The sequence below is a fragment of the Halichoeres trimaculatus genome, unplaced genomic scaffold (assembly GCF_033239565.1).
Source record: "Halichoeres trimaculatus isolate MK-OKI-2021-1 unplaced genomic scaffold, fHalTri1.1 fHalTri1_scaffold_19, whole genome shotgun sequence".
In the NCBI taxonomy this organism is placed as follows: domain Eukaryota; kingdom Metazoa; phylum Chordata; class Actinopteri; order Labriformes; family Labridae; genus Halichoeres; species Halichoeres trimaculatus.
The window spans coordinates 15,635,096-15,658,952 of record NW_027437197.1 but is presented as its reverse complement, the minus strand read 5'-3'; the positions used below and the strand labels follow the sequence as shown (position 1 = coordinate 15,658,952).

General features: G+C 42.7%; 5 protein-coding genes across 5 annotated transcripts; 1 reads left to right on the top strand and 4 right to left on the bottom strand.

The window, feature by feature from the left end:
* Positions 1–188: 188 nt before the first annotated feature.
* Positions 189–8,056, bottom strand: xk (X-linked Kx blood group (McLeod syndrome)). Its single transcript, XM_074694992.1, has 3 exons — positions 7,596–8,056; positions 2,966–3,228; positions 189–2,233 (listed from the first exon to the last, which is right to left on the bottom strand). Exons 1-3 carry the CDS (start codon positions 7,838–7,840, stop codon positions 1,251–1,253), a joined length of 1,491 nt encoding a protein of 496 aa, XP_074551093.1. The 5' UTR covers positions 7,841–8,056; the 3' UTR covers positions 189–1,250.
* Positions 8,057–8,619: 563 nt separating this feature from the next.
* On the bottom strand, positions 8,620–13,051 carry LOC141808904 (lanC-like protein 3). Its single transcript, XM_074695680.1, has 5 exons — positions 12,410–13,051; positions 11,397–11,520; positions 10,443–10,640; positions 10,150–10,357; positions 8,620–10,047 (listed from the first exon to the last, which is right to left on the bottom strand). The coding sequence occupies exons 1-5, from the start codon at positions 12,941–12,943 to the stop codon at positions 9,888–9,890; spliced, it is 1,224 nt and encodes a 407-aa protein (XP_074551781.1). The 5' UTR covers positions 12,944–13,051; the 3' UTR covers positions 8,620–9,887.
* LOC141808905 (gastrin-releasing peptide receptor-like) lies at positions 12,433–16,334 on the top strand. Its single transcript, XM_074695681.1, has 3 exons — positions 12,433–14,999; positions 15,378–15,729; positions 15,803–16,334. Exons 1-3 carry the CDS (start codon positions 14,584–14,586, stop codon positions 16,067–16,069), a joined length of 1,035 nt encoding a protein of 344 aa, XP_074551782.1. The 5' UTR covers positions 12,433–14,583; the 3' UTR covers positions 16,070–16,334.
* Positions 16,335–17,636: 1,302 nt separating this feature from the next.
* asb11 (ankyrin repeat and SOCS box containing 11) lies at positions 17,637–19,369 on the bottom strand. The gene is made up of 7 exons (XM_074695198.1): positions 19,273–19,369; positions 18,929–19,008; positions 18,697–18,804; positions 18,379–18,529; positions 18,152–18,286; positions 17,876–18,064; positions 17,637–17,788 (listed from the first exon to the last, which is right to left on the bottom strand). The coding sequence occupies exons 1-7, from the start codon at positions 19,367–19,369 to the stop codon at positions 17,664–17,666; spliced, it is 885 nt and encodes a 294-aa protein (XP_074551299.1). The 3' UTR covers positions 17,637–17,663.
* A 691-nt stretch (positions 19,370–20,060) lies between these two features.
* Positions 20,061–23,614, bottom strand: piga (phosphatidylinositol glycan anchor biosynthesis, class A). Its single transcript, XM_074694865.1, has 7 exons — positions 23,456–23,614; positions 22,409–22,882; positions 22,064–22,334; positions 21,783–21,915; positions 21,540–21,672; positions 20,928–21,134; positions 20,061–20,769 (listed from the first exon to the last, which is right to left on the bottom strand). The coding sequence occupies exons 2-7, from the start codon at positions 22,850–22,852 to the stop codon at positions 20,503–20,505; spliced, it is 1,455 nt and encodes a 484-aa protein (XP_074550966.1). The 5' UTR covers positions 22,853–22,882; positions 23,456–23,614; the 3' UTR covers positions 20,061–20,502.
* Between the last annotated feature and the right edge of the window lie 243 nt (positions 23,615–23,857).

Below are 23,857 nucleotides of genomic sequence, written 5' to 3'. Positions count from 1 at the left end.
TGTTCTGTAGCTGTGAGAGCTGTTTAACTAATTTGAAAAAAGCATGCAGTCATAAAATGAATGGATACATTTATGAATGAATCCACATTGTGAATGGTATATGGTTGCAGTACAGTCAGTTGTCCTCCAGGGGTCAGCACAGGATGTCAAATAACTCCTCAGACAGAAAGTTTTCACATATAAATATAAATTTATTTAAACTTTTATGCAGGATTTATCCCTTAAATTCCTTTTTCTTTGCTTTTATGACAATGTTAGATGTGTACAACTTTTTTAAACATATTTGGCCTCAAAAGTTGCCCTTCGTTCTTTAAAAAGATGTGATAGACAGGGTCCACGTCCCACTGCAGATACATCGCAAAAAGGAGTTAGTGCAAAAAACAAACACTGACATTCTCTCGCTCACACGTCAAAAGTTGAAATATACTCTGAATTTTTAACATTTTTCAATGAGATATAATTGATTTTAGTGTAAATACTCTAACAAATGAGACAGAGACTTGCAGACACAACAAGAGTGAGTCAGAAAAAATGCAAATACATCCTTGCTTTGAAATACATCAAAGCATCTTAACAGTTGAACAGAAGCCACTTTTATCCTCTTTTTTTTGTTGTAAACGTGCAAAAAACACAACGCTGGGAGATGTACGTGCTTTACAGGACCATGTTTGGTGATTGCTCTTTGACTTTGTGTGATTGAACATCTCTCAAGCACAAATACATCACAGAAGCAGCGCATATTCATGATAAAGCTCTTATCAAGGAGTAAAAAATGCTGATTGATCATGATTAAACCAAGAGGAGGATGGGGGCTGTCAAAAACCCTGTACAAAACAGATCCCCCTCCGTAGCAGAGAAGCAGTTCATTTGAGGCTCAGCACATGCACACCTCCATGCCAAAGATTTATACTAAATACAATCATTTGAAGAGCTCCTGGTGATGCAGCATTAAGGTGGAAACAGTCTCCTAGACTTCAGAAGTCAAGGTGCCGTCCATGTGTCTGTGTTTGATGGAAAGGCTGCAGAATGAAAGGTTTCACACGATGATTGTTGATGACAGAGAGCGACACCTCTGTGCCTGTTTTTGAACATGATGTATGATGTTAAGGACACGTTTTCATGGAGCAGCCCGAGACACTGGCAGAGAAAAATGAGCTGAGATGGATACAAGTGTAAACTCAACTCCAGAGGGGTCTGTGTGGCACTTAAAAGGGAACAGATGATAGCTGTCAGAGTCCTTTAATGGCACGTCAAACATTTGTGATGCTTTTAGGATTACAGGACACACTCTGGCTAATGTCCCCATTGACTCCTCCTTCTCCTCCTCCTCCTCCTCCTCCTCCTCCTATATTACTGGATATTTCATTAGGAGTCTCACAGATTGTTTCATTGATCATGTCGAATGTTGTGTCATTTGGCATGTCCTCTGTTGAATCACTGCCTGTGTCCTGGGCTTCGTTGTTTACTGAATCTTTGTGGATGTTAGGACTCGGTGGCTCCAGGACAGACTTTCCCATCGGCCTCCTCTGAGGGGATGATGAGGTGCACATGAGGCAGAGCAGAGAGGAGCAGTTCCACAGACCCTGCGTCATGCTGGAGGAGAAGAGCCTCCGACACGGGTGACAGAACTGATAGAAGACCAGCATGAAGAAGATGCCGATGGCGTACGCGACCAGCAGCTGCAGCACCAGCAGCGGGGCACAGATGAACTTGTAGAAGTCTGTTTTATAGATGTACCACAGCAGCAGCAGGGAGGCGTTCTCCACAAAGCGTAACATGTAGTACACGGCCATGCGATACCAGTTCTGGGACTTGTTGATGAGGTCGGGGTCGTTGAGTTTCACCTGCACAGCCGACCAGCAGAACATGTTGATGCCGGCGTAGAGGAAGGTGAGCAGGCAGAGCACGATGGTGGTTCCCACTCTGGTCAGAGTCTTTTCTATATTCTCGGGGAATGGCGAGTGGCTCTGCCAGAAAAGGATCCAGGGGTAGAGGAAGAAGATGAGGAAGTTCAGAAGAACTACAGGCAGGACCCAGAGCTGCAGCACGGAGCTGAACAGAACCAGAACCACCACACGGGTGGCGATTTCAAAACTTCTCCACAGGAAGATGCAGAGATAAGCCATGGGCCGAACGTCCACTTCGTAGTCGTCATATTTGATCTTAATAGCCAAGATGTTGCACCTTAGGGCGCCGTACACGATGGACAGCATGGAGATCACCATCAGAGTTCCTGTTGTTAGAGAAAAAAACAGCTTTTGGGATCATTTTTCTTAAGTTTGTATCAAATTCAACCTGTTTTCTTGCAGGTTATGTAAAAATTCAACATACAACATAAAGTTATGTAACAAATACACAACAGAAAGAGTTAAAACAACTAAAATCTGCCCAAAACAAACACTATCTGTCAGACTGAATAGTTAGTTTTTCGTTTTTATAAAGAATTCATCATCATCCTGTTGTTCATCACTTCATTTCCTGAACAAGCTGAATGAATAATTAAACCTTAAATGCCCACACAAGCAGCAGACTGTTGATTTTAAATGAAGTAGAAAAATGTGGACCTTCCCTTTAAGCCCCTGAAGCTTCATCACACCAGGCTGTTAAATCACAAAGCGTGAAATGAAAGTGTCAGACAGCCAGAAGCCGAGGAATATAAAGAGCCCAGTATTTATATCATTTTTTATTTTGTCTAAATTGGACGACCAGATGTCCTTCCTTGACTTTGTTTGAACCTTTACTAAATCTCTCTCACACACACAAAGAGTTGGACACCCTGACTCCAGATCTGCACCAACTGGCAGAGAGGATGTTACATAACAGCGCTTTGACTCATGAGAGCACCATCCTCTTATTTCCAATATGGCACTCAGCTGATCAGCCCACATCACAGAGGAGCTGTGGAGCCGGTGACAGACGGCGTGTGGGCACAAAAAATCGAAGTGCTGTTGTAAAAAAGCCTCACCTCTGCCGATGGAGACCCCCTGCTGCAGGACGCAGATGTAGAGCTGCAGGGTGAGCTGGGGGGCAGATCCCAGGAAGGCCTGAATGACAGAGGTGCGGGCGAAGGCTGCTCGGTGAGTAAACAGTTTCCCCTCCGCCTGCCCCACCTGCCGCTCCACCTCCTCAGACTGCCCCCTGCGAGGCATCTGCTTCTTCCTGGTGATGCTGACATAAGGCTCCTCCACGCGGCCCACGCTGCCATAAATACAGAACGCCTCCAGGCACCTGAAAGGCAGCAGCAGACGGGGATCAGAGGCCGGTTTGAGCTGCAGACGTGTCCGTTATGAGTGACTATTATATCACTTAAGTTTGTTTTTGCGTCACCAATCAGAACACTTACACCTCAAGAACAGCTAACTTCATGAAGTAAACACAACTTCAGCTTTCCTGTCCGATAAACATCACCAAAATACATTAAATTATTATTATTTTTTTTTTAAGTTGGTTTTGCTGCCAAACTAAAAGATCTTCAGGTCAATGTGACAAACAAGAAACAAATTTGAACATTTGATGAGGAAGATTGATTATTTTAAAGCTCTGTTGAGGAACTTTCAGTTGGTGTTGAATTTGGCGCCCCCTGTAGACAAAGCTGTACTGTTCTTTTTTTAGCCGAATCATTCTTATATGAATGTTTGTTGAATTTTGTACCAAAAAGAAACTCACCTGAAGTTATTATTTTCTTTTTTTATGTCATATTTTGGTAGAAAGGAGTTTGGGAGTAGAGATTTGGGGAAGACATGCAGCAAACGTCTGAAGCTATAAGTCCAACTAATGGCCAATCAGCTCAACCGACACCAGTAACAATAAAGATGACAGAAATAATCTGTCTCTAAACTATTGGTTTTGTCTGTTTTTTGTTGATCACAGAGATATCAATGTCCTTTTTTACTCTGTTTCATAACTACAACATAAAACTAACCTGTCAGGTGAGGCTGTGATTATTTCTCGGCTTTTCATCGATCATTTCTTCCTCAGCAGTGTAACAGGAGCCTTTAATGCGGCAGCTGGTGACAGCCAGGCCAGGGGTGAAACATGTTCAACCGCATTAAGCTCGGTGTTATTATGAATACATCTACAGCCAGTCATCTGCCAGCGAGTTCATAAAAACAGTGAAGTGCTGAGTGTGGGCATGGGGCCAGAGGTCTGTGTTGGAATAGCAGCGCTCTTACTCAGCGCCAATAAAACAGAGAGGCAGGAGGATTCAAACCCTTGGAGGGACCGACTGTTATCAGCGGAGGGAGCACACACGCTGAACGCATCACTGACTTAGTTCAAAATATGAAGTATAAATAACAAAATGCAAAAAAAGAAGAAGTAAAATTCAGTGAAGGAGAAAGAGCAGCATGAATCAGAAGAAAGTGTTTATACGGTTTCAGGTCGGAGTTTTGCAACAGCAGTCTCAACTTTAAAGCTGACATTAATTCAAATAAGGGCAGCATAATTAATTAAAAGTCTATCTAATCTTGCTCTTATTGGTTATTTATTTATTCACTTTTTCTGTGGATACTTTTTCAAACATTCTTTAAATGGTTTATGTGCTCATTAAGGAGTGCTGTATTTACACAGCCCACACTGCAAAAACTAAAACTGAAGTGAGTGTTTACGTCTCATTTTTTTGTAAAAATTGTCTAATTTAACTAAATTTGAGTCCAGAAAAATGTCAAAACTAAATGTAAAACTTAAATCCCCCATTGGCAGTTCTTTTTCTTTTTCGCCAGAAGTCAGGAGTCATTTTTGTCTTTTAATATGTTAAAATATGACATTTTTCTGTTCTTGTCAGGTGAATGTGTCTCTGTCTAAGTCTAATAAGACAAAGTTGACAAAAATAAGACAAAAACACTTGCTTAGATTTCACATTATATTTCATTCTGGCTGCTTGAGTCTAATTTAGTCTCCTTTAGCTCTTACTGTGTCTCTATTGACACTTGAGAGAAACATTTAGCTGCTTATGGTTTGCCACTCCATCAACAGCAGCCAGCAGATAGATAATTCAGGGATACGAAACTGTAAACACTACATCCTGGACGTGTCTAAAACAAAACAGGATACTGGCGTGCATCTAGAGGCATGTCAGGGAAAAGATTTAAGGATGGGATGAAAATAGAATTTGAAATGTAAAAAAATATCAAAACAAGTCCCTGGTCCTTCATTGAAAGTAAATGTCCTCTCTGTACGCTGTCGAGCTTGAGTCCAAGTGGTAAAAACCTTCATAAATGACATATCCTTCAAAATAAAGCATCAAGTAGAAAGAGTTTTAAATGAAAGTAGTCTTTACTTTCTTCCAAAAAAAACTTTCCTCAGTGTTTAAATCACACAATTATCCTTCTGTATTAACACTGAGGAGTAGACAGGGAATTTAAGCTGTGTGAAGCTGAGGATATGACAATGAGAGGACCTTCAGTTTAGCTTACGATCACTTCTTGAGAAAACAAGAAGCTGGACTTGAAGGAAATAAAACTGATGAGTATTTGTGCCGAGTCACTCCAGCAGAAACGATAAGGACTCACTTCCAGATAAATAAGAAGTGATGTTTTGAGCGGACGAAGAGGGGAAGTGTTGCTCTGCTGGCAGCACGGCAGAGGCAGACCTTCCCCTCTCTGGTTGTGTTGTCAAAGATAAGGAGCCGACAGCGAGGCGTGCTATTCTTAGATCTGCTCTTCATGGAGGACAGATGTAGAAGTCTGAACTGTAATCATCCCAACGCACACTCGAGGGGAAACAGGGCCCAGCGGGGTCAGACTCAGAGGCCACGGCCGGGGAATCAACATGCTGTGGGAGAGTGTGGAAGTTTCCACAAATATGACACACACTGTTAAAATCACAAGCTGTGAGGAGAAAAAAGGGGATTTCCTGTTGGTCACTTTCACTATCACTCACTTTCTTTCTGTCTCACTGTTTCCCGTTCAATCAGAATCAATAACACTTAAAGAAACTGGTGCGTAATGAAGAAGCACAACCCAAGGTGACTCCCAAAGATGATAAATTACTTATTTCCTACACCGACTTTCACACATGGATGGGCTGGACTCGTTGAATGATGGGTAATTTACACTGATGGCTGGCTTTAAGTAATCAATCACTGTAATGAGCTGCTGGCTGTGTTTATGTTGACGGACATAGAGATAAAATCACTCTTTAACAGGGAAACCTGCAGAAAACATAAATTATTCAACATCCGACAGTCTTTTAGAGCCTCCTGTCTTTAAACATGTACATGTATCACACTAAACATGCTTAAATACAACATAGATTATCTTTTGTCTCAATTGTCACTTGAAATCCAAAAGTAAAGTTGCGTTCTTAAAATTTTAGTTCATTTTTTGCAGAAAATCTCATAATATATTTTTAAAAAACAGCTTTTTAATCAGGTAAAACTAGATGTCTGACTACTTTCTGAGAATTGATGGGCATATCCCTTATTTTGTCCTTTGCTAACAGCATAAACCTTTGATTTTGTCATGTCTTTGCCTGATAGAGAAGCTTCTTCAGATTTCTTTTGCCAAAGTCCTTCTTGTGTTTTTTTTCTTCATAATAATTTTGCCCATGATTCAAACACCTTCCTCATAAACTGGCTGGTTTCTCATAACAGGTTGTCAATAATACTGCAACCAGAAATAAAAATAAGACAGAAAATCAGAAAAACATTTGGAAAGAAAATACTCTCCAGATTTTGCAAAGGTGCTCAAAATGCATGCAGCTTTTGGAAGAATCTGTGCATTTTCTTTGAATAATTACAGTTTTTCAGTTGATCTCTGTAGATCAGCTCTCATATGTTTGACCTGCTCTGATCCCCTGATGTTTGCATATTTGACAGCATCCCCATACTCCATGTCTGTGTGTACAGTAGGGCTTCTTTGTGCAGGCAGGATTAGGCTCAGATTCATATAGCTGAGGCAGATGGTCCGGTCAGGTCAGGCTGGAGCTTAAACACACACACAGACACCCGGCCCATTAAAGTTTAAAGCCCTTTAATGCAGATATCTGCAGTGTTTAACACACTCAGTATTGGTGAGGTGATTGTTGGGCACCTGGACACTGAGGCAAATACTTTGCATGTATTTAACATAGGTGATATGAAACCTGATCCTGGATATCCCTGTGTTTCTGTCTGCTTTATAGTGCTGATTTAAAGCCCTTTTCAGTTGGAGCAGTCATGAATAAATCAGACACAGCTCGGCCTGTGAGATCCTGGCCTACAGAAGATCAAGCTGAGAGAGGGAGGGGGTCTTTTCCTCAAAGTGCAGCTGGCTGAGCACTCTGTGACAGGCAGCTGTGATGGTATCTAGAACATATCGATAAGCAAAGCTCCCATTGACCAGCCTTTTCATTACACACATACACTGAATGCAGCAGCGTGTCAGCGGCCATCCGGAGAGGACAAAGAGCCGGGCAACATGAAAACAACAGCATGTGCGCAAACCATTCATCAAAGCAGCCCTAAGCAGCTTATGTGCGGGCAGGCCGGACATGTTTTTAACCAGAAACAGCACCAATGGACACGACACCTGTGGGTGCTGGCAGCTGTTTCACCGAGTGACACAAACAGGGTGGAGGACGCGTCCATTAGAGGGACATAAACAAGCAGCGCTGACCTGACGATGGGTCCGAGCTGCAGGATGTGCAGCAGCAGGATGAGCGGTCTGTCCCTGCTCAGGTCCCGGTGGATGAAGGTGAGGGTCAGCTGCACGAGCACGGACGGTACGAGCGTGAAGAGGAGCGTGAGCCCCTGCCAGATCTGGTCTCCAGCTGAGCGGTACGTGGAGCTGAGGTAGAGCGCCGCCGTGGTCTCGGCCGTGAACAGAGACACCGACACAAAGATGGAACTGGGGAGTCGCATCCTCACTCCGCCATCTGGGGACTGCGGCTCTCTGCTCCGCTCCGAGTCCGTGCGTCCATTACGTTCCCACCGAGCGGGCGGTCAGTCGGTCCGTCACCCGGGGGGAGGACGCCGCTGTGTCAGGTTCACGCTGCCGCTGCTGCTCATCTGCGATTTTTGGGAGCAGGCGGGATGTCTTCACAGTTTGGTGTTTTACCAAAGAGAGCCAGTAGGGGACACTGCCACCTGGTGTCTGGGTGGGAGCTGCTGACTGAGCAATACGTCCACGGCAGATGAATGTCCACCAATCAATCTGTTTTCTACCACCTTAATAAAATGTTTTCTTTTTTACACCAAGGTATATTTTAATAATATTAAATCTCAGGTCTTAATCTTTTGTTCTAAAATAACAATATATCCAATATCCAAATAAACACTTTAACATCTAAATAGATAGGTAGATAGCAAATTTAGGCTACATGGAAATAAGGATCTAAACATTCTGTTAGCAATATAACACGTTTAAGCTAATCAATATCAAATCACAGGTTTGTTGATATAGTCAATAGAATAGCATAGAAGATCAAGCTTTAATTACTGTTAGGTGTTAAAATATAAAGCACCAGTACACCACCCAGCCACAAAAGACTTTCAAACTCATCCATGTATTGAACCGTCTGTGTGAAGTTTTCCACAGTTTTAAAATCAGTAAAAATGTTTCAGTGTATCGCTGACCATAAAGAAGAAAAGAAACAAGATTTTCTGAACACTTTATTTAGAGCAATATTAAGCTTGATAGTTCTGATTGCAAATGCATAAACAGCACACACATACGCTGCTTTTAAATGTTCCACCACAGGCACAATGAGCTTCAGGAAACAGCTTTGGTTTTCTATTTATTTCTCACAGTTCTTTAAATCTACTTGGCTGCCCAAAGCATTTCAAGTTCCCAAAGCTGTCAGTGTTTTTTTTTTTTTACTTTCTTCTTTTTTTAACTGATAAGTGTGATCAAATCCAAATGCTTGAGTTTAGTTTCTAAGGCCTCATTTTGACATCTATAAATACAATCCTCTACAACACTCTCCCACTGGGAAAAGGTTCAATTAATCACGACATACTGAACGAAGTCAAACAGTTTGAAACACTCAATATAGACACAGATGTGACACTGCTACACACGGTGTAACTTCAGTTCACACAAGTGAATCCATAATAAAACACACCATAAAATGAACAATCTACTGTTATTTCCTTCAGTATCTGATGGTTGGTCCACTTGTTATCTTCAGCATTGACTACCATATGTTCTATGTCCAATTTAAGGTGGTGTAAGGAGTAGTTTGAGGGATAGTGTACTCTTAAAGGTGTGATATGTGACGCTGAGCTGGTGAATTGTTAGAAAATTTAAAGGCATTGTGTGACACCTGTTTGTCCTCTTTTTCCAACCCTCTACAGTTAGTGTTTCTATGTTTCTGACCTGAGTTACAATCAACATAAAAGCTGTTCCACTTTTCAAATGGCCAATACAAAGTATGGGCTCAGAAAATCAAAATACCTGCGCACTCTAGTTTAATAGTTATGTGTTTAGGCAAGCTGGAGGCATTGACTAGAATCTTGCTAAGCTACAAGTGATATGGTTTGGGGATTTTTTTTGCAACAGACACATATTGATATTAAAGTTATGATTATTTTCAGAGAAGCTCTGCAGTTGTCATGATGATATTCATTGTATCATGGTACCGATCTCTATTTACAAACACTTATTCACAAAAATCACACCCGTATGTGATTAAATCTGACTGAGATGTGACTCCTCTCTGTTTGTCTGCCCAAATATGAAAACCTCTGCTTTGGCTCTGTTGACTAAATTGAATTGGACACTGGCAGGAAGTGGAATGAATCCAATAAAGCCTGAAAGTTGGACATCAACTACACAGTTTTTCTACATCAATCCTACTCACACGTAAGGTCTACGCCCCAAATTATTAACCCTCCACTTCTCCAGCCTCTTTGATACTGAGCTTCAAACAGTTCTGAGGTCATCGACCTGCAGTTCACCTCGGTCCATTCACACAAAGACGCTGAACAGAGGGAACTCCGACTGGTCCGGCTGCAGCAGGTCAACAAGGAAACAAATGGTTCCTGACAGACCTTCAAACAGACTGTAGACACTTGTCACTGAGTGGGAACCTGCTTTAAACTCCTCTGTGAAGAGGAACTCTGCAAACCTTTGGAGGGAAAAGAAGAGCAGAGACATGATTAAAAACAGACATTTCCTAAAGTAAGGTGACTGCCTACTTTGAGAAACAGGAGCAGGATTTATTTAGCACCTTTGAGCACGGTAGATGTACTTGGAATTTCCTGTGAGCCGATAAAGCAGGAGAAAGACATAAGCACTTCCTGCGACTCCATGACAGATCCCAGGTCCCTTCTTAAGCAGACCTTTCTGCCACACAAGCTCCCCACTGCGGATACACGTGTCAAGGTACTGGGGCCTCTTGTTAATCAGGTAGGCCTTAGCAAAAAGGTAAGCCACACCTGCATGAGAGGATGAAGACAGAAATAAAACGACAGAAAAAACAACTAGGAGAATGGTTTTGTGAGCGCTTGGTGATAACTGTACCAGGGGCTCCGTGGCACCAGTGCACCAGTTCGTTCTCCCGCTCGATGATGGCGCCCAGCTCTGCGGGCCAGTTACAGTTCTGCTCCTGGTTCATGAGGAAATCCACGCTCTGCCACACCAGGTCCTTCTCTGTGCCACTGAGCATGTCCTGGTAGCTCAGGAGCATCTGCAGCACTGATGAAAGACCGTGAGCTGCACCTGAGAGGAGCAGGAGGTGAAGGAGGGTGAACACATGCACCTCCTGAACCAGCCATGCAGGACAGCAGCATGCCAGACTCAGAAAAACCACAGCATCCAAGAAGAAACACTAGTAGGATTCACGTTGTCTTTGCTTCTTAACCTCAAGATTAACTTTCTTTACAGCTATGAGGAAATTTAAGAGTTCCTCTCAAGTAAATATGCTGTTGCACAACCACCATCCTGTTTACCAAAGCACCCCTCCAGACCTGAAACCACATGATGCACTGTTGAAAATTAAGAACAAGTTAAAAAAAAAATAGAGAAACAAGACTCTTATCTGAAAACAGATTTAAAATTAATGGTAATCATGCAGTTTTCTTTGAGAATTATTCTGGGCACATGCACGGGAAACACAGCTCTCTTCATCGTCTGTGAACTCCCTCTTCATCCTCACTTTATCATTGTTGTTGTTGGGGACATTAAATGTTGCTCATGCAGCTGTATGTTCAGCCAGGAGTTTTCCAGGAAATTCCAAAAGTTGTTTTTTAACTCCTTATCATCTCCAAAGTTTGTGTTGTACCCATGCAGATGCAGCCAGCGAGGCTTTGCTTACTATGAACTCTGTGTTGGTCTGAAAGTTACGCCAACCCTGACAGCTGATGTCATCCGGTGCAGTCAGGGAAAGAAAGGATAGCTTTACACATGTTGACACCAAACCTACACCTCTGAAGAGTTTTCACTTCACAAAGTGCGTCTCAAACCTCTGGTTCTTACCGAGGTACTCTGTGCCGTAGTATGAGTACATAAGAGGGAAGGGCTTCCTCTTCCTCCTGGCGTACTGTTTTCCAGATTCAATGATGGCCTGGCAGATAGATTTGATTTGATCCTTGCTCAGAATCTGCAGAGTAAGAAGAAGCATTAAAAAGAAGGAATGAGACATGAGACATAAATTTAGAAAAAAAAGTACTATATTAAAGAGCAGTAATTTCATCTGTGGCTGAAGAACTCATCTATCAACAGAGATAAATTTGGAACTCATTTAAAAAAAATACAAAATAATATTTGAAATATTTAAAGTTACCTGTAAATCTTTGTCATTTAATCTACTATTTGATACCTTTATTAGCTGAATATTTTCTTGATTTTGTGTCTTGTGACAAAATATACTAAGATTGAACAAAGTGTTTCACAGAAAACAAACACACAACAGCTGCAATCAAGACTCAAATTGATCTTCCCAAGCCCAGAAATATTCAGATTTTGGATATTAAAAAAAAAATTATTGGCATCCTATTGTTCCCTATGGTAGCTCATAGCAGCGTTACATGATTTACAGCTTATGAAATCCTTCCCTGGCTGTCTTTGAATTGCTTATATGATGCTCCTGTCTCTTTAAGAAACACCCAAACATTTCAGAACCCAGCTTTCTAGAAGCCTCCTTCACTTTTGCTTAACAAGAAAGTTGGTTTTCTCTTTTGCTTTTTAAAGAAAATTCACCGACTAGTGAAGTCACAAACTGAGCAGATCTCATGATGATCTTGCTGATATCTGACTTGCCAAACAAGCCATTCAGTCGCATTTATACACTAACCTAGCTTGTTTCCCTTGGAATTCAATACGTGTCCCACATTTAGTCTTCACATCAAAACTGGGATATCAGCAGAAAAATATTAAAGTTGGTTGTGTTTGGTTTAATGTGTGTGATGTACAGCCCAATCAGTGTTTAGAGGTGACGCCCCCCCCCCCCCCCCCCCCCCCCCCCCCTTTGGTGTGGTTGAGAAGCTTACCTCTATACCCAGCTTCTGTTTGAGGACCTGGGCAGCACACAGATACCCAGCCCGCCCCACAAACAGCTCATCCGACCCACACTCCAGGAAATTGATGGGAGCACACACCTCCCACAGGTTACGAAATTTGGTCAGCGGCTTCACGAAATCAGCCAAACCCATGCTTTTGTAAATCATCGCAGCCACAGCGTAGACCCCCGCCCCCCCGAGCAGGAAGGCAGCACGCATGTTTTTATCCGGCTCCGCGTCCACGAATCTGACCGACGCGTCGATGATCTGCTTGGCCGTCTTCAGGTACACGTCCCGGTGCTCGGAGAACAGCGGGCACTCGCTGACATGATACAGCATGTAAGCCACCCCTGCTGGGCCGTCGTACAGCCCTCCATCGCAGTCACTGATGTCGACTGGGACCTGTTTCAGGACTTTATCGATGGAGGCGACGACGGCTGGCACGACGACCTGCGCGCCCTGACCCTGGAGCAAGGCACCTTTGTAGTCAGAGAAAGGGTTGGCAAAGCACCGAGTGTTTTCCATCCCTGATAACCAGACAGAAACAGCTCAGAGTGTGAGCCCTCAACAGGAAAACAGATAAAGGTTTGACTGATCAGGTATCCAAGGATGAGAGGATCCAACACTTGAGCCCTCAGCTGATTGGATGATGTCAGTGATGGCTCAGCCTCATATTGGCTGATGGGACCTGCAGCCTGTCTGCCTCCAGAGACCTGCACTGGTTCACTTTAATATCATCTGACAGAGCCCGAGGATCAGTTTCACATTTAGGAAGTGGGTTAATCATACAACATGAAACTTAATCAGTCCATGAATACACGTGGAGTCCTACATTTTAAATGAGACTCCAAATTTTAAGTGATGTGAAGAAGGCTGCAAGTTTCTTCCTGCTGTTATCAGAGGTTTTCCTCAGAGCTCTGGGTTTCAGAGCAATCTTTTGCTTTTGGTCTTTACCTCCAGTCACAAGTTGGTTTGCAGATTCAGATTAAAGATATTTATCCAAATAATAATTGACTGTTCACCCAGGACACAACAGTTCAGCACATTTACCACCAGGTGGCAACAGGATCAGCAGGGTGCTGTCCATGGTGCTGAAAGCAGAACTGATCAGAGAGAGTGTTATTGTGAAAGCTGATAGCAGGGAGGGCTGGTGATGTTAAATTATGTTGTTACTTAATGAAATAAGCACAAAATAACTCAGTGATATTGCGACCTGATTAACAGTAAAACATTTCTGGGAGCTGTATTTGGAGTTGTTTTATTTGTCACTCTCTGGAATATCAAAAGTGCGTGAAGGGTTCTCCAAGACAGGACTGTGAGATTAGCTTTCAATGAGACTTTGATTAAAAAATTCCTCCCTTCTGAAGATGATAAAAAGGACATTAAAAGGCTAAAAAGATATAATCTTAAAACCAAATCTTACTTTACATGGGACTAATAAAATTGCAGAGCACATAGAAAGAACAAGCTAAGCCTTTTCCATTTATTCTGACTGGAGAGAAAGCCTACGTCAGAAGTGGATGCAGCTGCAGCTCAGAAAACATGATTTGATTCATTTTGAGTCCGTTTTGTGTTTACTTGAAGAAGCAATCGTGGGAATGTAATTGGTTCTGGGGATTGTTCCTGCTTTTGATTTCACAACACATCATTCTTCAAGTCCAAGCTGCTATTTTCCTTTGAGGGCTGTTTTTCCTCTTGAGTCCTGAACACTTTTCAGGGAGTGAATACTTTCTGCAATGATGCACTCTGAATGAAATCTATTCTTTGAAATATTATTGAAGTTTGGCATAAAGACATTTATGAAGACTGCAGAAGAGTCCAGTAATTCAAAACAGTTCAAGAAACACTGGGAGACAAATATTGATAAACATCTGTATGAGTTCACTCCATTTGCATTTTTATTGAAAATGTTTTCAGGACACTTTTGTACAAAACAAATTTCATTTCCAACCAAACAAAAGCTCCTGTGATGAGTATACATCTGATTTTCTTGGAGCTGAAAAATATCAGCTAATCCCTGCAGACGTTTTCTCCCACTGATGCCCACAAAGCTCAGCCTGAGGTCCATGAAATGACGCACGCACAGGAGGGGGGCTAATTCTTCATAAATGTGAGGCACCAGGAGACTCCCTGCTCAAACCTCTGCCCTCATCCTGAAGGCTGATATGTCTCTGGAGGATCCACTTCTTGTTACAACAGAGGAAAGCCAGGTTTGGGTTCTGAATGTCTCTGGAGTATTCTTCGACTCCACTGGAGCGCAACATGAGCTCAACATGTGGCTCCCTGGGATTTGGATCGCTGCGGTCTATGGGACCATTATTGTCGTGGGTCTGGTGGGGAATGTGACTCTGATGAAGACGTGTCTGCTGGTGAAATCCATGCGGACTGTGCCCAACCTGTTTCTGTCCTGTCTGGCTCTGGGGGACCTGCTGCTGCTGGTGACCTGTGCTCCGGTGGATGCGAGCAGATACCTGGTGGATGAGTGGCTCTTTGGGAGGGTGGGGTGCAAACTGATCCCGTTCATCCAGCTCACCTCGGTGGGGGTGTCAGTGTTCACCCTGACTGCTCTCTCCGCTGACAGGTGAGCTTTTTCTCCAGCTCAAAACGCTTTCACACTTTGTCTTCTCCTCCAAATCTTAATTTATAATGTTACTTTCAAAGATCTAGTGTTGGAAGATGGCACCTCAGAAGTGTTAGAGGAGACGTCAGGTTCTTTAAGACGCCACAAATCCAAACCTTTTGAAATCTCTCAGTGTTTGAGAGAGAAATAAAATCTTTCATTGATATATCAAATAAAAAAACCTCCTTTATCTCACCCTGCTGGAGCTAATATTAACTTCAACTGCTTTTAAGTCGCATAAATGTGCAGACAAATTTGTTTAAGTGAGCTAAGTGACCTCAATCTTATTTTTGGTTCCCGAATAAGAACACAAGCTCCTGCTCATTGGCTGTCTTTCAGGTATAAAGCCATCATAAAACCTCTGGACAACCACAGATCCAACGCTAAGCTAAGAGTCTGTTTCCAAGCTGCAGCCATCTGGTTCCTGTCCCTGACCCTGGCCATCCCTGAGGCCATCTTCTCCGATCTGCACACCTTCACCACCAGCCACACCAACGTGACCTTTGTGACCTGTGCGCCTTTTCCTGACGTTGGCAGGCTGCATCCCAAAATCCACTCCACAGCCTCCTTCCTCATCTTCTACATCATCCCACTCTTCATCATTTCTGTTTACTACTGCTTCATTGCTTCCAGTCTGGTCAGGAGATCAGCAGCTTTACCTGCTGTAGGAAGCCTTTTCGTACAGAGGCAGGTGAGAGCTCAAGAAGCTGTTTTTAGTCCAGAACTTTCTGTTTTGATGCTCTTTCTTTGCCTTCTGTTCCCAGATCAAGATCAGACACAGAGTGGCCAAATCCGTCCTGGTATTCGTTGGGTTGTTTGCTGTCTGTTGGCTGCCCAGTCATGTCATCTACCTGTACCGCTCCTACCACTACAACCAGGTGGACACCTCTCTGGGTCACTTCATAGCCAGCGTGTTTGCACGTATGCTAGCTTTTACCAACTCCTGTGTGAACCCATTTGCCCTCTACCTGATGAGCAACAGCTTTAGGAAACACTTCAACAGGCAGCTCCTGTGCTGCCGTCCTCCCTGAGTGGTGTACAAACAGAGCAGCAAGAGCACAAATATCACCACCGTCTGAGGGATGTTGTTTTCTTTATCTGCACGCAGTAGGTCCTAAACAGGACTCACACTATTTGTACTATTGTCAGTGATTTATAACTCTTAAGTGATCTGTGAAAGTCATGGAAACGCAAAATGGTGGGATACTTTTACTGGGTCTGGATGGTCCAGATGTTTTGAGTACTATAAGTCTTTGCACTGTAGATTGTGTATTTTTTTTTCCAAGTGTCATATAATTGTCAAAAGTAAAGTCATTTTAGTCTAATGTCACATGTTTTATACAAATGTTTCTATATTTTGGTGGAAGTGTTGTTTTGTTTTGTTGTTTTGTATATTTTGACTGTGAGTATTTGGAGAAAATATTAAAGATTATTTAAAATTAATCTTCTTTGCAGGCCCCATTTTGTTTTTTTCTACATCTTTAAAAGTTTTTAATGATTGTGGACTCTTTTTTGTTGGGAGTAAACAACTAATATTTGCACCGACCTTTTGCTAAATTTACACTACATCATTTTTCTACTAATTGACAAACTTCTGATGACCCCCAGAGAGGAAGACACTTTGTTGTAGATTAGATTTAGGTATGAATGTTAATTGACCTGTTTGCAATGTCACATCCAGACTGTTTAAACAGAAGGACCCCCATTTATCCTTATTGTCTAGACTCGTAGAAATCCTTTTGTACACAGCTTTGAGGTGCTCTCATATCAACCTTGCATCTGCAACAACAGCTACCATCGATACACCCACATTTACAAAAAGGCCACGCACAATATCACAGCTTGCATCCCTCATTGACTGCGGAGGCTTTTCTGCACAGTTAAGGTAGAAAAATGTCAAGATAGATCAACTCAACCGCAACCATCGAGTCATTCATCGGACGACCTTTGCAGCTGGCATTTTAACAGTGACGGTGATTCTGCTTCAGTGACTCTAGCAACAAACTCGACCATCCCTCTGACTTTAAGATCCTTCTCCTTTCATGGAGTTTAAGATTGACAGTGTAAATTACCAAGTGTCATAGATCTTATGTCAAATGCTAAGACTTGCTGACATGAGAAACATCAATTGAGAGCTTAGTTCAAAAAAATGTTTTAACCAGGCTGCAAACATGTTTATTTCTGCAGTACAAATCTGCACATTTAAATGGGTGCGTGTTGCCTCAAGTGGACATTTGAGGAATCGCAGCTTTCAAAACTTCCTCATAGGCTCATAGTTTACACACCTCTTTGTAGCCACCCACAATACACTTTCTTTTTTATAAATGTCACATTTGGAGTTTATTTAACCTCACTTCAGAGCAAATGTTTTTACAATAGTCAGCTTTACACTTCCAATATTTGTAAAGATGTCAACAAAAGCTCTTCACCAAGAGTTAAAATGAACCCTGATGCATTTTAACAGCTATACATGAAATCCATCATATTTTAAAACACCTGTACAAAAACGTACAAAAATATAAAACACAGAAAGTAACAGTCTGTGACAGAAGTCAGTCCTTTCCTCTGAGCAGGGTTTTCTCTGGTTTACTTGCCTTAAGCACAGAAAGCCACAGAAGCAGGATGTCACTGATAGAGCAGGAAGTCTTTAATACTGTGGGGAAGGAAGAGGCTGGAGGCCCGGTGGAAACGACTCCTTCCTAAAGTCCTTCTGATACGCAGCCGGCAGAGCTGAGAGAGAACACATGGACCTGTGGGGACAGATGCTAAGGTTTATACACCTCTTGCAAATTCATCAATCCGGCATTTAGTGTGTTTGATATGCAAAGGTGGCTCACCTTTTTTTAGCAGAACAAGTCTCACTGCACTGTTTGGGGATGACAGATCCAGCGGGGTCTTTCCCTCTGCGTTCCTCTGACACCCATTGGCCCCAAAGTCCAATAGAAGATCCACTACGTCAGCTGCTCCACATCGAACGGCAGCGTGCAGAGGGCTGTCCTGTCCACATCCGAGCCCAACATCTGCACCTTTGATTCAACACAGATGCAAAAGGTCATATACTTCCGTAGAAACATTTGGGCTTAGATGTGATGAGCTCGTGTGTTTCTAAGTACCTGAATGCAGCAGCAGTTTTACACAATCTGCAGCCTGAGCCGTACAGGCAGAGTACAGCGGAGTCCCCACCTCTGGCAGCTCCATGTCAATGTGAGCCCCATACATCAGCAGAAGCTCCAAACACTCTCTGTGACCTGATGGAGATACATGCCAGCATCAGAATCCGTAATATGTTTGTCATCAGGTCACAGCTTCATGGCTCACGAGTGTTTACACACTAACACACCTTTTCTGGCGGCCTCATGGGTGGGTGATTTCAGAAGGTAGGGGGTGTGGACTGATGCTCTGTACTGCAGGATGAGCCTGACACAGGCTGCACTGCCACTGCTGCAGGAGTTGAAGAGAGGTGTGGCGCCATCTGTTGATGTGGCCTCAACCTTTAAATAGAAATTAAAGGAAAATTTATCAAACTAAAAAGTTTCAATTAAAAAAAAAAAACAAACTTGACTGAAACCATAGCTAAAAAAACCACTCCTGCAGACCTCTAGTGAAGCATGTTGACATAAAGACTCAACACAACACACTAAGCAGAAAACATTCTTACATTGGCACCGTTCTCCACCAGGAACTTGGCACAGGCGTAGTGGCCTCCGAGGCAAGCTTCGTGGAGAGGGGAGACTCTGTCCATGGTGAGAGTGTCCACATGGAAGCCCTGTTAGGTAATAATGCAGTGAGATACAAACTTGAACTGGGGTTTTGGGGCCTATGCGCTTGTTTTCCTCCCTGCCATTCACTTTGCAGGTAAATTAAACTGTTATAAGGGAATAAATGTATACCTGGGCAATGAGACTTCTCAGCTGGAGCAGTCTGCCCTGGAAAGCTGCTTCATGGAGAGGAGTTCTGTCTGATGAGAAGTCTGAGACACAGAGACTACAGTGAGCAGGGTCTCAGGTATGCTCAAGGACATACGGCTCTGTCCATTGTTAGGTTCATCAACCTTGTCTGAACAAGATTTTATTGACTTCCCTGACTCATTCTGGCCCAAAACACAGAACTGTGTGAGTCAGAGTCAAAAATCTTGGTAGACAAAGTTTCAGTTGTAACTGATCTGTAGCTCTGAGTTTACTTCTTAATAAAACACAACATAGAACAAAAAAAGAGGCATGAAAAAAAAACTTACCAGCCATCAGCGAGTTGCATGTCAGCCCTCCATAGATGTACGAACACCTCTGCCAGGGCTGAGAAATGAGGCAAACTTCTCTTTGAACAGCAGTCATGACTGTAAATGGCCCTCAGATAGTCTTCACAAACTCGCCCAGGCAGATACTCAGCACCTGGAGTCAGTCGTCCCCTCATATCCAAGCCCTCGGCCACCTCCCCCACATTGCCACCTCCCACCCACCAATAGAAGAAGTCTACAGTATGTGAATAACAATGGTTATTCAGATGGGCCTGTGGTACCCTTTGGACAAGGCAGTTAGGGCTGGGCGCTACATCTAGAAACTGAAATTTTAGCAAGTTTATGTCTTAGTCCTACTCAAAAAAATTCTCATTAGGCCTCATATGAGCCACACTCATCTGAAACGCACAGAAAAATATCTCAAATCAAGATAGCAAAAGACAAAAATGGCACCTGAATTACTTAAAGTCTGCATAAAAAATCTTGTTTAGCTACTTGTTTTAAGACATTAGTCTTATTACAAGAAACTTGACAACTAAATTTCTCCATTCCCTTTGTTGTGCATGAAAAACTCTACATACCACCTCCTATTTCACAGCTCCTCTGTCTGGCACCATTCACTGCAAACTGCTCTCTCCCTCTTTTGTTACGCTGATTCTAAGAAAGTCGTCGTCTGATGTGTTTCCAGGCGGCTTCTGTGAGCGTGTTGTTCAAGATTATTCTGCTCCAATGTTTGAGATTATAAAAAGAGTTGAAGGGAATGAAACTTTGTAAAAACAAATGTGCTTTATTTTCTATCTGTGCAACACAAAGGAAACAAGAAAATTCTGGTAGCTGCTTTATAAATACTTCACTTTAAAAACTACCAAAGAGTAGTGGCATCATTTTAAGCAAAATAAGGTTTAGGAAAATAGCAAAGATGTTCATTTCTGTGAATGTTTCCAATAAACTGACTCCTCATGAGGTATCCATGTGAGAATAGGTTACTGCTGTTCAATTTCCCTGTTAGTGTGCAGCTAATCAGCCCTTTAACTCCCCATGTTCAGTGCAAGAAAATAAAAAGTTTTTTTTTTTTAAATCTCCCTTAAAGCCACAGGTTCAAATTAATAATTAAAACATTTCACTTTAAGTTACATAACAATTTGGAGCAGGTCCCCTCTGATGAGTGCATGTAAACAATGTTAGTCCCAAAGAAGAAAGAGATGTGGCAAAAGAATGGTGTAACAGATATTATGTTGTTTTTGTTTCAGTTGTTGGATTCATGGCACAGTCTTTACCGCTCCTCTCCTGTTTCCATAACCCAGAAGGGCCTGTGGCATCAACAGCCATGTCCATAATGTGATCTGGCACCAACCACTGCAGAAGCAGCAGGAGGAGAAAGTCTAAAACAGCAAAAAATGCAAAGATAGAGCCAGCGACGGGTCCACAGTGAGACCGCAGCCTCTGTAACCGTCTGTCCAGGGGAAGAACCTCCTCTCCAGCCACTTGGTCATACACCTGAAAGGGGACACATGTATTATGGTGAAATACCTTTCATTTACCTGCTAGCTTCATGTTTGTGTATCCTTTGTGTTATGACTCACAAATCTAACTCAGATATAAACTGAATGACTGAATGAAACAGGATGTTTCAACATGTTTCAGTGTTTACCAACCTTTTCAGTCCTCTCTGCAACATTTCTCCAAGTGTAGAGGTTCCTCACTCTGGCATGAACAGATGCGGAGGAAGGGCTCAACCCTGAACGCTGCCGAGCAATGACCGTCTCCAGACCAGCACACAACGACCGCACCGTAGGCTCACATAAGGTAATGAAGTCATCAGGTAACACCTCGGGGATGCCCCCCACACGGGTGCTAACCACCTGAGAAAGAAAGCACCAGCACCTTCAGCATGAGAGTACAAAAAGAGCATCTTCCCCCTATGATTAAGAATAAGGAATTATTTGTCTTTACTATGACTAGGGGAGGAGAGTGAAAGTGTTGACCAGAAGCGGCTCAAAGTCTCAGACCACACCCTGTATAGGGTCCCAGTGTAGGGTGTGGACAGAGAAAATTGTCTCTTCTGAAGCTGAAACCAAAACCAACACAGACCTCGGCATGTGCTAAATAGGTCCTGAGTGGTCACCAAATAGAAGAAATTTATCTTGTAGAGGCCTCAATGTTGCTTCTAACACTCAAACAAGTTTTTCTACCATGATTCAGCCTGATTATTTTAAATCAAACCCATGATGTCAGAGTCTCAGGCAGTCAAATAATCGGGAACAAACCTGGAGTCCACAGCTGGCTCCTTCTACAATGGCCATGCAGAACGCTTCAGTCAAAGACGTATTGAGGAAAATGTGACCCTGTACCAGTACTCCACGGACATCTTTATGCTCCAATGCTCCCAGCAAACGCACCCTGCAGTGACCAGAAGATGGTTATTAACACCAAAAAGCCCGTCTGGCTAGTCCTGCCAGGGCTGGACATTTAATTCTCACACTATGGATATAGGTTTCCAAAGCCTGTACCTGTCATGGAGCTGGTATTTCTCTCTCACTTCCTCCAGCACGATCCTCTTTGGTCCTTCTCCACCGATAAGGAAATGGACATCTGGATGTTTAAGGCAGAGCTCTGGTATAATTCCACCTAGAAGATCAATTCCTAAAGAGAAGGAAAAGCAAATGATGACTGTAGTTTTTACTTTAATACAGCTAACAATGTTCCCTGAGTGTCTTAAGTCACCATGCTAGTCTTTTGCTTACTACCACAGCGTACAATAACCAGCAGAAACATGAGTCTCTTCTGTTACCTTTGCGGTAGACAAGACGGCTGATCACAACAATAGTGATGGTGTCATCTTTGCTCTGAGAAGGATCAGGAGTGAAGTCTGTTGGGTCAACAGCGTTGGGAATAACAGACACTATCTCTGGGTTGAGTGCTGCTCGGAGCACTGTGTTCTCCTTACTAGTGTATGAAACACACACTATGTGGTTGGTGTCGCACAGGGACACAGTCAGAAGCTTGTTGGTCAGCACAGAGCTCACATCAGCAAAGCCAAAGAGTGAGTGGTCAGTGAACACCTATAAAATATGAGTCTCTTCAGTATTTATCATTGAACTGTAAAAAGAATAACGTCACATGGTTTTGATCGTACCGTGTTCAGGCCCATGGTCTTGGCGTGGAACAGTGCATCATGGGCCATAGCTGAGAATGAGCTGTGTGCATGCACCACAGTGATACCTTCCCTCACAAACACACAGCGCAGAAGAGGAAGACTGTGGAAGCAGGTGGTGGCTGTGGACTGATTGTACATCACCTGCAGGGGGAGGTAGTAGACCTTCAATCCGTTGGTCAGGTACCTGACACCCTTCCTTCTTCCATAGGCATGGGTGACAATCACCACCTTATGTCCCTTTTCAATCAAGCACTGAGATAGCTGGTAGATGTGACTTTCTACTCCTCCCATATTCGGATAGAAGAAGTCAGAAACCATGCAGATTCTGTGTTTCTTGCGGGGCGGTCTGGCAACCTCTGCATGAGCTCTGGAGACTGTCTGAGATGAAGCAGCATTCACTGCGGCTTTCCTCCGTTGACCCATAGCTGATGTTTTGTTTGGCTGTGCCTTTCACTAGGGGAGAAAAGAAAAAACAGTTTATCCTGATCCGTTTAGTTTATAGCTGATAAAACACATAAATAAGTTGGTCGCTTTTTTTTCCACAGATAGGCTGTTACAGTCTTAGTTCATTAGTCTATCTAATGTTGAAATTGTTAAGTATAAAGTGATAAACCATATATCCTTCAACTTAACAAGCAAGTTGTAAATACACAATGGTGAATTTGACGAAAGTATTTAAAATGTGTATGAGGTATAATTCACAACAAATGATAAGTTTCATGACATGATCTGCCAACACCTGACAAATACAGTTGTCTTATCAGCTGGCAGTGATTCTCTCAGTATCTTAAATCACAGTTCAGGAATGGGCGTTAGTACGTGCTGGGGACACATACACATCGTTAATTTAGACAAACATGCTCTTAAATGGTCCATATTTTACCCGTGAAATCAAGTTATCAATTCACAACACTTTAGGCCATTTCTATGCCATTATATAGCACAAAGCTGGCAATCTTTGTACGCTTCAACAACTACGCTGACACTCGGCAGGTAACAACAGTTCGCATAGTCCAATTATCTTACCGTGGATGAAATAACAACATCATTCCATCTTATTAATTCAAAGAAATAAAGTTTCGGACTCGGAAACATTTCTGGGCGCTAGCCCGGCGCTAACCAGTTAGCCGCCTCAGCTGCTTCCTGTTTTTGTGTGCGTCACACGCACAGATGACGTACTACGCACCTGCGTCACCGACAACGCTCCAGTGTTGGTATCTGCGTTCATTGGAATTACACTGATATATCTTTTACATTACTGGAAAAAAATATTGAGATATAGAATATAATGATGAAAGACGTTATTTAGCCAAAATTTTAATTTGCCTAACGTCTATATATTTCAGACTTCTAAATGTTGCCTACAACTGCACATCTGAGCTAAAATGTGTATGTAAGTATTCATTTATAAGTTTTTAATTTTATTAT